The sequence below is a fragment of the Sitophilus oryzae genome, unplaced genomic scaffold, assembly GCF_002938485.1.
Source record: "Sitophilus oryzae breed Bouriz unplaced genomic scaffold, Soryzae_2.0 scaffold_395_pilon_pilon, whole genome shotgun sequence".
Classification (NCBI taxonomy): domain Eukaryota; kingdom Metazoa; phylum Arthropoda; class Insecta; order Coleoptera; family Curculionidae; genus Sitophilus; species Sitophilus oryzae.
This window is the reverse complement of record NW_022146968.1, coordinates 1,469,103-1,482,004: the sequence shown is the minus strand read 5'-3', so window position 1 is coordinate 1,482,004 and position 12,902 is coordinate 1,469,103. Positions and strand designations below refer to the sequence as shown.

The window sequence follows — 12,902 nt, the reverse complement described above, 5'->3', positions numbered from 1 at the left end:
TGTAAACAATAATAGTCTGTTTTTAAACTCCTCTCTAACATTTCGGTAAACTTCACCGGGAATTTACAGCCATTCTGCTATAATTCGACTCCATCCGTAACATGGAATGAGAATCCACCAACGGTCTAAGACACTCGAAAAGAATTTTTAGAACTTAGGATCGAGAAAAATGAAATATTTTCCTGGATTTAGGTAAGAACAATCTTCGGATTGTCACGGGGTTTTTGACAAGACTCCTCAACGAAAACTTCAGTAGTTAGAAGCTAAGAAACAACGGCGAATGCAGATTCTGTGAGGAAAATGGGGAAACACCAGAACACCTTATCACTGAGTGCGCCGAGACTCATTCGTGTCATAAATTTTGGTATGACTATAATATCGGAGATGGAGAACTAACCTCTATAAAACCGTCCCAGATACTGACTTTTGTCATAACTCTGAAACTCAACGATGAGTTATAACTCAAGAAAAGGGGACACGATAGATCTGTAAAGCCGTAGTGATTAACTTCTCTCCTCCCATACATAATAATCTCTAGAAATACAACCAAAAAGAATAATGTATTTTAAGTATACCAGATAAAAAAGAAAAAGAAAAAAAATCGATAACCTTAAAGCACGTAGAGCTCTTAATATCTACGCTTTTAGCTTAGTACGCTTACTCGATCAACTTCACATTCTACAAAGATTGATTTGAGTAGAAATGAAATTAGTGTTAAAATTTCCGTAATAACACCAAGTCCCAAAAAGGAGTTGCTGCTAAAAACAAAAGTTGTATCCATACCATCTGCTGTTGTAAAATACATCTAAAATTTCCGAAAATCTTGACTACAATCTTAAAATTATTAACTACTGTAACAAAACTCTTATAAAGGGTTAGGGGTTCGCTCAAGTCAAAGAAAACTCTTCGAAAAACACTCCGAAAATTCTTTATTCTTGGTATCTAAAATACTATACATTTACTTAGCAGGGGGAAAATTTTATATATATGGTACAATCTTACCTATCAAGCCTTTCTACTAACTTTTAAAAGTACAGTTTTACACTTTATGGCCACGGATAATAAAATGAATACAATAAGAATAGTTGTTTCAGCGTACAGTAGCGAGAGTAAAATGAGAATCGAATTCAAATATGCAAGGCGCAAAAAAAGATTTAAATAAAAAACTGACTCTCCAGGTAGAGCTACGACCAAATAAGATTCCCCACATTGTTATGGCTGCTACAACCGCCCCCTGTCTAAATAAAAGTAGCTTTACTCTTTTAGGCTAGACACATCCGAGTTATAAGGCTTCAAATGAGACACGTGGAACATACCTCTCTCTTCGTCGGTATTTTCCATAATTAAAATATAAGTTGACAGGCCTACCTTCTTTTTAATACGATATGGACCCTCAAAAAGAAGAAGAAACTTCTTGGTTTTTGATGATAGGGCTGAAGAAACGGGGTTCGCTTTAAGCAACACCAGATCTCCAGTAGCAAATTCTTTATAATGTCGACCAGGGTGTAATATCTTCCGACGTTCAGCGCGGCTTTGTAAGATCTCTTTAGCTAAAATAAGTTTCTTTTCATAACTAAGCACCTTAGGACTATCAGGATAATCGACCAGTTCTCGTGTAAAAGAGGTAAGCGGTTCCTTGAAATGTAATTCGGAAGGTGTAAAGCCTGTGGATTCATGCACCACAGAATTAAAAAACTGACCAAATTTCCGTACATGTTTAGCCCAGGCCGTATGTTGCTCAAAGCAATATGTTCTAAAGAGACGACCTAATTCGCGCATGTATCTTTCAACCGGGTTTGACTGAGGGTGTCTTACCGAACAATGAACAACTTTAATTCCAAGAGGTTGTAAAGTATGTGACCAGGATTTTGACGTAAACTGCGAACCATGATCAGTTAATATCCTTTCAGGCTTACCCATTTTTTTAAAATAATCTAATATTAAACGGTTTAAAATAGCTCTGGTAGTGGCCTTTTTTAAAGGGTATAATGTCACATATTTCGTAAATAAGTCGACAATCACACATAAGAATGTAACGCCCCCTGTAGACTGGGGTAACGGTCCGTATAAATCCAGACTAATAATTTCATTTTTTTTCTCGGATATTACAGGAGAAAGAGGAGCTTTTGGTAATAAACTCAATTTTGCCTTTTGGCAAATGTCACACGCTTTTAAGCATTTTTTGATATCACGAAACATGCCTTTCCACCAGAAATCATTTTTTAAAATACTCCATGTTTTAAAAATTCCAAAATGACCTAAAGAAACATGATAATCATAAATAATTTTATTTTTAAATTCTGATGGAATGCACAAACGGTAGGATTCATCGTCTGATTCTCTTACAAAAAGCAATTGATTTTTAAGAACAAATTTATTTATCTTTTCATCAAGTTGTTGATTCTCTAAACTTTTATAAATTGGCCCAAAATAACTATCGTTTTTTTGCGCGGCAGGTAGTTTTTTTAATAACGTGTTCAGCTTATCAGGAAACTTGATCGACGAGGAAAACACTTTAAAACACTTCTCACCCGGAACCGAATAACGAATACCAGGGTTTCTCGATAGTATGTCGGCTATTTTATTTTCCGAACCCTTAACGAAAGATATTTTAAAATCATACTCTTGCAGAGCTAAAGCCCACCGAGTTACCCGAGGCGTGAGTAACCGACACGTTTGAATATAACATAAAGCTCGGTTATCGGTTAGCACTTCGAAATGACGTCCTAATAAATAAATTCGCCACTTCTTTAACGCAAATACAAGAGCCAAGATTTCTTTTTCGTTGGATGTGTAATTTCTTTCCCGATCAAGTAAAAGTCTACTAGCGTACGCTATTACTCGTCGTTCTCCCTCTATCCTTTGAAACAGTTGAGCGGCTATTGCGTAATCACTAGCATCAGATTGTACGTAATAAGTGGCAGTATTGTCGGGGTGGTATAGTAGTGTAGCATTCTTTAGTAACCGTTTTAACTCATCGAAAGCCCTGTCCTGTTCAGTATTCCAAACCCACTTATTTTTTGTTCTTAATAATTTACTTAAAGGTTCTGTTACGCCCGAAAAATTCTCACAAAACCCTCGATCGTAATTACATAGTCCCAAAAATGACTGAATATCTTTTTTATTTTTCGGTTTTGGATAATCCTGAACGCATTGAATTCTTTCAGGATCGGGTTCTATATTATTTGTGCTTACAATGTAACCCAAATAATTTAATTTTTCTGGCATAAATTGACACTTTCGAAATTTAACTGTCAACCCAGCTTCGTTTAGACGGGAAAAAACTTGATCCAAATGATTTAAATGGTCTTCAAAATTCTTGGAAGCTATCAAAATGTCATCAAGATACGGTATAACAAAGTCATCAAACTCTGAACCCAATATCTCAGAAATGCATCGCGAAAATGAAGAAACAGCGGTAGAAAGTCCGAAAGGTAACACCGTAAATTGATAGCACTTAGTACCAACCAAAAATCCCGTATACTTTTTATCGCTTGGGCGCAGAGGTATTTGCCAGTATCCAGACGACAAATCAAGACTAGTTTTAAATGGTTTCCCGAACAAAGACTTCATAATATCATCAATAGGTCGTGGTAACTCGTATTCTTTTTCTAATACCCGATTTAAATGTCGCGCATCCAAACAGACGCGAACCGACCCATCTTTCTTAACCTCTGTGACTAACGGACTAATATATTGGGTGGAAGCCCTTTCAATTACCCCCCAATCAAGCATTCGCTTAATTTCATTATCTACAGCTTCACGATGTGCAATTGGTATAGGATATTGTTTAACTTTAAAAGGAGTTTCATTAATCAATTTAATTTTGTGATAGTACAATTCGGTTCGCCCCGGTATATCAGAAAATATATTTTTATATTTCAAGAGAAGATACTTAAACTGATTTTTTTGTTCAAATGTTAAAGATTTATTTTCGTTTATAAATTCTGTATTAAAACCATTTCGATCAGTATTTAAAGTATTTAAGGAATATTCTTTTTTTAAGGCTATCGTTCTAGTTTTTTTAATGTCGCTCGGAGGAATATAAAAATGAATCGTATTAATTGTTGAGACTGTAAAAAACTCTTTATTAGAATTTAATAATGTTATTGTATCATTTTCTAAGTTTATTTTACTTTTCACTGAAAATAAAAAATCAATACCTAAAATTATCGGAAAAACTAAATCACTAATTAATAAAAATTCATAACTAAAATAGTTATTAGCTATTTTAAAATCAAGAAACAATTGTTTCGCTATTTTACGTTGTTTTGTTTTAAACGCCCCTGTAATACGAATCCCCGTTACCGGAAAACTAGGAATTTTCTCTTGAAAATCTCCCAATTGAGCGTAAACGTCACCGGATATGCAGGATATTTCTGAGCCGCTGTCAATTAGTGCTGGAAAAGAAAAATTAAAAATTGAAACAGTAATAACTGGTGATTTTTTATTTTCAATGTTAAGATGGTCAAACTCACAGTCAGAGCCCCATGGCTCTTCTTCCATATTTTTATTTAGTATTACGGCCATTTTGCCACTGTCAGTTGTCTCCGGCCCTAAAGACTGTGGCTCGGCTCGTTTCCCGATATTTCCAAATTCGCTACCCCTAAATCGTCCACTAAATCCACCGCGGATACGTTTCGATTTGCATAATTTTTTCTTTCGGGTCCCAACCTATCCTTTTCATAACGCGACCCAAAATTTGATCTGTCTACCGTTCTATGATTATAATATTCCGCTTGTTGCAGTATTGGGATTACTTCTGACAATTTCTTTAGCCCTATTATAGCGCTAAATATATTTACCGGAAAATGGCGGGCTATACATTGAATTAATTCAAACTCAGACAGGGGTGGTCTGAGATATTGTGCCATAGCTACGTATTTTGTAAAATGGTCTACTAGAGAGCCAGTTTCATACTTTCCTTGCCAAATTTTTAATTTTATTTCTAGTTGTTTAGTTTCGCTCCAAAAATATCTTAAATATGCTTCCTCAAATTCTGTAAAAGTAAGAAATGATTTAAGATATGCCTCACTCCACGCTTTAGCTCTACCCTGTAATTTTTTTGCCAATAAAAATTTTATTTCTAGAAATGAGGTATTATTTCTCTGTAATAAAAACTTAATTTTTTCTAGAAAATCTATAGGGTGTAACGTATTATTACCATGAAATTCTGGAAGCATATTATCTATGTTTGCTAAAATTCTATTATATTCGCTAATGTTATCAATTTGAAAAGGTAAAGTTTGTTGATTGTTATTTTTAAAGGTATCTGTTATAGATTGATTTACAATATTTCTTATAAAACTATCTAAGTTATTAAAGTCCCTATTATCATATGGCGGTGGTGGTTGGCGTGGGTGTTGATTAGTTTGTTGTGCAATTCTTGTAGAATCAGGAACTTTTACTTGTTCACCCAAAAAATATGGAATGTTCCTACCTTGAAAATCCATGCCCGATGTATATATTGGTGATTTCTGTGTAGGATAGCGTGGCAAACCTCTGGATGCATTCGAAAGAGGAATGCGCTCATTTTCTGGAATATTCCTACGCCGGACAGCTCCAGTAGGTTGTCTTCCACTTGAAGTCTGTTCTGGAATGACGCTCTCGTTTCGCTGGGAAAATGTGGGAGTTGTTTGTAGCTCCTCGTTCATTCTTCTCGCCCCCAGACGTGTTAAGGGTGGTGAATTTCGACTGTTATCAGCAGGAGGTGTTCGTCGAACTGCCATTCTTAGACTCGGCCGTAGTTGGGTAGCCAAGATGTAACAAAACTCTATAAAAGGGTTAGGGGTTCGCTCAAGTCAAAGAAAACTCTTCGAAAAACACTCCGAAAATTCTTTATTCTTGGTATCTAAAATACTATACATTTACTTAGCAGGGGGAAAATTTTATATATATGGTACAATCTTACCTATCAAGCCTTTCTACTAACTTTTAAAAGTACAGTTTTACACTTTATGGCCACAGGATAATAAAATGAATACAATAAGAATAGTTGTTTCAGCGTACAGTAGCGAGAGTAAAATGAGAATCGAATTCAAATATGCAAGGCGCAAAAAAAGATTTAAATAAAAAACTGACTCTCCAGGTAGAGCTACGACCAAATAAGATTCCCCACATTGTTATGGCTGCTACACTACTAATCAAATTCTGTTAGATAATTTGCATTTTGAAGATAGTTATGTACTACTCCGACTCTATTAAATAAAAAAGAAACAGAAACATAGATTCCAAAACTCCATAAAAACATACTTAATTTTTATATTAATTTGCTAGCAGTTTGGTTTAGAGAGCCAAGAATATAAATATCTCAGAAACACGAAGTAAACATTTTCTTATTTTTATGTTAATATACTATAAATAAAATCGTAAATATGTTTAATATACTATAAAATTATATTTTCATCTTGCCAAACCAAACCAAACTAAGCAGGTAATTTGACTTTCATAATATTTGTTATTTCCTATTTTAGTTTTTATAAGTGTTTTAAGAATCAATATTTTTGTGGTATAGCTGCAGATCCTATGTACGTATCTGATATACATTACTACAACATTTCCGTCTAATCAGATCCGTCTAAAAGTTTTTGATTTGTAATCGGAACTGAAAACGTATATTTTTCCACTATAAAATAAGTTTTCCAACTTTAGTAGAACTGTGTTATAAGCTAGAAAACATTATTGGATCGTAGCGTAGTTTACAACAGTCATAAGAATTGGTGCATCGACAACAGGATCTTGTTCATCGTCGTTCGAGGGGTGTATTGCCGCATCGTAAGCTGATTTATTTTGCACGTAATGTTTGCAATCCAGTTGAACTAACTTATAGTCTTAGCCAAATCAATAACTATATTGCATTTATTACTTTTTTCTGTATTCTTCTTTAAGGTGGTTATTATAAATATCGAGATTATAATATTAGAACTAGACATTAAATAGTACTACAAAAAAGTAAATGCATTTAAAAATGAATTTAAATTATAATTAGTTAGTGTTATAAATGTAACTTTGCTGTAGTCTACTTATTCATACTATTACTAAGACTAGAATTTACCGGTGGTTTAGTCCGTGTAAAAATTAAACCTCTTGGTTATAGATATGTTTAAGTGGATTTTAAGGTTTTAAAAGGTTGTTGCTCGTTTTTTTGTCAATTCTTTTGTCGTTTTTTTCCATTTCTAATCAACAAAATCATGCTTTTGTCTTAGAAAAAGCCGAGATGTTTCTGGATAATTAATTCAAAATATATTATTGAACACTCACAAATTGATTTTTTATTTTTTATTGTATCACTGTATAAACTAAGAGTTCAGTCCTCGATAATGTCTTAAATTAAAATAGCATGTTTTAAAAGCCAGAAGCCAGATGTAAGTAAGAAATTTCTTTCATACAATAATGTATCCCTCATTAAGTATCCACTCAAAGGGACATAAAATATAAGTTTCTAGTATCCAAAAAAGTTTGTTTAATATTTCGTGGTTCTAGACTTAGATGTAACAGATTTTTATATACTTATTCACCAATACTTTATCTCTTAAAGTAAGTAACTAACACAATTTAAGAATATATTCGTGTATTATATCTATGTACCTAAAGTTAGCGGTTTCGTAGTTTCATAAAAACTTTCATGCCAAATATCACACTCTTGTGGAATAAATTTACTAGAATTGATGGTAAAATGCTTAAGAGCAGGAATATGTTATAAAACATATTTCTGATATTTCCTTATTATATTATTTTTTAACGATTATTAATTACATGCATACATAACTAAAAATTAATAATATATAAATAATCAAACGAACGGATATTTACCTGTAATGCTACCTCTTGGACTAGTACGATGTGATAATACCTCTGGTGCTATACTTCCTCTTGGACTCCTATTTATTTCTGGAGTTATGCTGTGTCTAGGGCTACATTTAACTGAAAAAAAAACAGGCGATAAAAACATTTATTTAATTTACTTATTAAAATTATTTATTTCACGACTAAGAATACATTACACCGTTTAATTGTATCACAACAGTTGTAAGGACGCGTAACATCGATAACATTTCCCATATAAAATGTCAGCGATCTTCATTTCATAGCCATCGCTGACGCCGTTTTTATTCGATCATACGGTAGTTGTTTTATAGTCTTATATAATTACTTTAAGGAAATAATGACTAAATATCGATTTCCAACACTTTCGTTTTATTTGTTGCGCCTTCGCCAATTATTAGTAATTCAAACCTAGCTATTCGCGTCTATACCGCTGCTTATACAGGGTTGTTTATCACATACGACACTTATTGTAACTAAACGATAAGATTTTTGCAAATTATAAGTTTTGGGCTCGTTGAGGGACTCTTAGAGCTACAATCTAAAAATAATTTTACAATATACAGGGTGTCCCAGAAATAAGTGCAAATATTTTAACTGGTAGTATAGTTCAACCCCAGAAACATGCCTATGAGGTTTTTTTTGCGAAAAAAAAATGTTGAAAATTTAAAAATTTTCTTGACATTTTCCGGGAAATTTGAAAAAACTTTTTAGTGCCACTTGTTTATTCACCTGAGATTTCTCTACGGTGTATCTAAACCTTGCAGTGTTGCAACCTCCTATGTTATCCACATTCTACATAGTTCTACATTTATAAATTCATAGAAAAATTTCTACTCAAAAATTAGGAATGTTAAATTTTTATCAGTGCTCATTATTAATAATTATTATAGAAAAAAAACACATTAATTATTTTTAGTACTTACCCTTTCAATGAAAACTTAACAAAAACCACCGAAAATTAACTAAAACATTACGTTTATGACGTTTACGAAAATGATTCATCATATTATTCACAACCAGGTCACAAAAAACAAATTCCTAAAATGTTTATCGTAATTTAGAATTCAATATTTGTTTTCTTTCATGTTTCTCTGTTTTATTTGAACCACTGATTTACAAAACACCTTGAAAAGCGCACATTACTTTGAATACCGTCACTTATCGCCACTTTACGAACCACTTTCAATCTAAGACATGTTTCACTCAACAATTTTAAATACGTATTTTGTTTTTTCGCTATTTTTTCGATGTATTTTGACAGCCCAACAGTCGCGCGTCGGCCAAGAGTGCCACGTGTGAACTGGTCCTTTGAGCCGCGCCGTCGTGGCAGGCTTGCGTCAGACGACAATGTTAAGCAAAGTTGCCGTAGTTACAACAATTTCAAATTCAAGACATTCGAAGCAATCAAATTAGGATTAAATTTTAAAAATAAAACAGAGACACATGAAAGGAAACAAACAAAACAAAAATTAATTGATTATTCGTCGGGCTGTTTTCGATATATTGAATTCTGAATTACGATAAACATTTTAGAAATTTCTTTTTTGTGACCATATCAATAATCAATTCATTTGTGTTTTGTTTGTTTCCTTTCATGTTTTTCTGTTTTATTTTTAAAATTTAATAAGAATTTGATTGCTTCGAGTGTCTTGATTTTGAAATTGTTGAAACTACGGCAACCTCGCATGACGCAAGCTCGACACGCCGGCGCGACAAAGAAGCAGTGAGCAGTTACCAACCAGTGATCAGTGATGCGTGGCTGTCTTGGCCGATGGTTGGGCTGTTGACGGAATTGTCGAAATACATCGAAAAAATACCGAAAAAGCAAAATACGAATTTAAAATTGTGGAGTGAAACATGTATTTTCTTAGATTGAAAGAAGTTCGTAAAGTGGCGGTAAGAGACAATAATTCTCAACATTTATTCATTCAGCAAGATATTCAAAGTAATGTGTAATGTGTGCTTTTCAATGTGTTTTGTAAATAAGTGGTTCAAATTGTGATGAAGCCTATATGAAAATAATGTGTTAAGTTAAAAATGGGGACTGTTATTTTAGCAGTTTTTATAATAGCACGTACAAGTAAAGCAGCACAATGAAGTGTATTTTAGTTAAGTGTGTATCGAAAAAGAGAACTGTTGCAGTTACATCGATCTGTCATAAGTATCTTTTTTAATATTAGGTAAGTTTTTTAATTTAACTTTTAAATATTTAACTTTTAATTTATTTTATGTAATAATATCATGATCTTAAATATGTCATGCATCTCTGCAAACTCCTCAGGTGTTGTGATTTTATGACTTACTTGTAAACATATACTTTCTTGTCCATATGGCAACACAGTGCGTCAAATTAACTGAAATCCGGGCTTGATCCGGGTAATTGGATGTAGTTGGCAATATCTGCCGGCGGTTCTCAAAATGTTGCCATTATTTTTTTAAATTTTCAAAGTTAAATAAGTCGGTTATTTTCAATTTATTTTAAAAATGGTAAAGAGAAAATATGTTTATTTTGACCAGATCTACCACCCCTTAAAATATCTGCACTCATTTCTGGAACACCCTGTATAGAGTGTCCCAAATAAATTGTAACGAGAATATTTTCGTTATATTTTTCCTTTATATAATTTACAACAACAATTAACAAAAGTGTCAAAAAATTTAATTAAACGTCCCCGATGAATTTATCTACACTTTTTTAACATTAAAATATGTAGCACTTATAGTAACTTTTACTCTCAAGATTTAATTCGAATCACTAAAAGTACTTGGAAGAAAATTATACTAAATCGAAAGATTATTAAGACTTTAACCCTTTGTAGCTACGAAACAAAGCAGAATCGGACCTATGTTGATATAAAAAATAACTCTTATTTTTACGCGAGAAATATCCCCACGAGAGATGGCACATATTTTTTAAAACCTAACACCATGTAGAAGTCAGTGCTTAATTAACGTTAATTTATTTAATTATATCAACTCAAACATGTGTTGTGTATTTGTCCAGGAGTAATCTGCATCCAGTTGCTATATATCGCAGTAAAAAAAACATTTCTTATGTATCCTTTCAATACCTTCCACCGAAAACAAACCATCAAATAGTAGAAATACAAACTTCCAAGTACAAAAACATGTGTACTTATATAAAAACACACTACTCTCTGAACTTAAACTCTAACTTCTAGAAAGTTTCCCTTCGTAAAATAAAAGCAAGGCTTAGAGGAAAAATGTAAGACGAGCTTGTAAGCACTTTCGCGAAGTTTTACATGATGGACGAAGAAAAAAAAGTCCTAATAGCATTAATTAAAAATTAACCAACAATAACTACATTTAATGTTTGTTTCACGTTTTTATTATTTCTATTTAATTATTATTATATATATATTTCTATTATTATTTTTATTTTTATGAAATTTAAACAAAAATAATGTTTAATTATTCTATTGGTAAATATGTTTACGTAAACCGCGGTAGAAAATAAATATAACCAAGAAGAGGTAATTAGAATATTTAAAATAAAAAAAAATACATTGTGTATAAAGGTATCCAACTTTTCGCTCAGATTGGCTTATCCAAAATGGTTTAAATTTGGCCAATTGGAAAAACTTTTGTGGTGGATTTATTGTAATTTACTGGCTATTTTCTTTATACTATTATAAGGAAAACAGAAAAAAGTATCTGCTCTGTTAGTATAAAAACATTCGAATTAAATGTAAAATTCTAAAAATAGTCTTTGAAAATTAAATCTATCTACAGCAAAGACAGAGGCAAATAAGAAATATGACATGTATTATATATGATAATTATTAATGAGTCTTATTTAATTTTCCATATATCGGGTGGTGCATCGGCGTTGGAGACATAGGAAATCCCATGCAAATTTTGAACTGTTCAAATATTGGCTCCTCTGTTGATTTTACAGCGAAGTTGTAAATATATTTTCTAAAGGTTTAGGTATGGTAAATACACATGCCAAATTTGAACAATTTTAGACCAGCCGATTTTGAGTAATTTATATATATATTTTATCTACAACCGTTTAGTAAAACGGTTTTTACATCACTATTTTTGTAGTATTTCAGTTACGTTATGAGATTCATAACACAACTAGTGGTGTTATGAATCTATAACATAACTACGTGGCACGTACTGTGGCAACTTCTACATCTGAAGGGAGACTTTCGGAATCGCTCATCGTAATTTTTAAAATAATTTTTCTGGGCAAAAAGTGCTCGCGTTTACTTGACAGGGCAAACTGACTTTTCAGAAAAAAATGTGACAAATGTCATAGTTAAAGGTGTTAAAGGTGGGCGACTAATAAACGAAAATTAAAACAGCATTTTCTTATTTTTCGGTTGTAGATAAAACGTTGTACATGACACGTGCGTTTAAACATGATTACAACACTCGTGTGATTAGAACGACTCGGTCTACGACCTCGTCGTTCTAATCGTTCACACTCGTTGTAATCATGTTCATAAACACACTTGTACTGTAAATAACTATTATGAAACACCAGTCAAAAACTGATACCTTACGTTTACAAACTATGATTTGTCATTGTCAAGAGTAATTTAATTTTAATAAAATTTCAACATTCAGGGGAAATTTACCGAAAATGTCAGACACACTGTCTAAGCTATTTCCCGCTTAGTACCATTTTATCATGCTTACTTTTTCTTTAGATGTATAACAATAAATTATTATTAGTAGTGAATATTAAAATTTTATTAAAATAGTTTGAAAATAACGGACAACTTAAGGTATGTCGGTTTTTTACTGGTGTTTGATTTTTACCTGTTCAGTTTTAATTTAATAATAGATGCAGTTTTTCTCAAATTACTGAAAATCGGCTTATCCAAAATGGTTTAAATTTGGCATGTGTGTTTACCAAACGTAGACCTTTAAAAACCCTATTTACGACTTCGCTATAAAATCAATAGGGGAGCCAATATTTGAACAGTTCAACTTTGAGTCTTTTTTCTACTTTTTCAGTTCAAAATTTGCATGGGATTTCCTATGTTTCCAACGTCGATGCACCACCCGGTATAAGTCAGCCTGGAAAGGACAATTAATGA

General features: G+C 32.5%; 1 protein-coding gene and 2 long non-coding RNA genes across 3 annotated transcripts in view; all 3 read right to left on the bottom strand.

Annotated features, from left to right (window-relative positions):
• Positions 1–12,902, bottom strand: part of LOC115885527 (peptidyl-prolyl cis-trans isomerase CYP95-like) — a 541,467-nt gene that overhangs the window by 222,717 nt on the left and 305,848 nt on the right. The window contains exon 7 of the mRNA XM_030904483.1: positions 7,813–7,923. Coding sequence (XP_030760343.1) covers positions 7,813–7,923 — 111 coding nt within the window. The remainder of the gene's footprint in view (positions 1–7,812; positions 7,924–12,902) is intronic.
• LOC115885530 lies at positions 913–1,057 on the bottom strand. The gene is made up of 2 exons (XR_004050748.1): positions 1,003–1,057; positions 913–950 (listed from the first exon to the last, which is right to left on the bottom strand). It is a non-coding gene; the product is annotated as an uncharacterized LOC115885530 (long non-coding RNA).
• Positions 5,822–6,129, bottom strand: LOC115885529. The gene is made up of 2 exons (XR_004050747.1): positions 5,912–6,129; positions 5,822–5,859 (listed from the first exon to the last, which is right to left on the bottom strand). It is a non-coding gene; the product is annotated as an uncharacterized LOC115885529 (long non-coding RNA).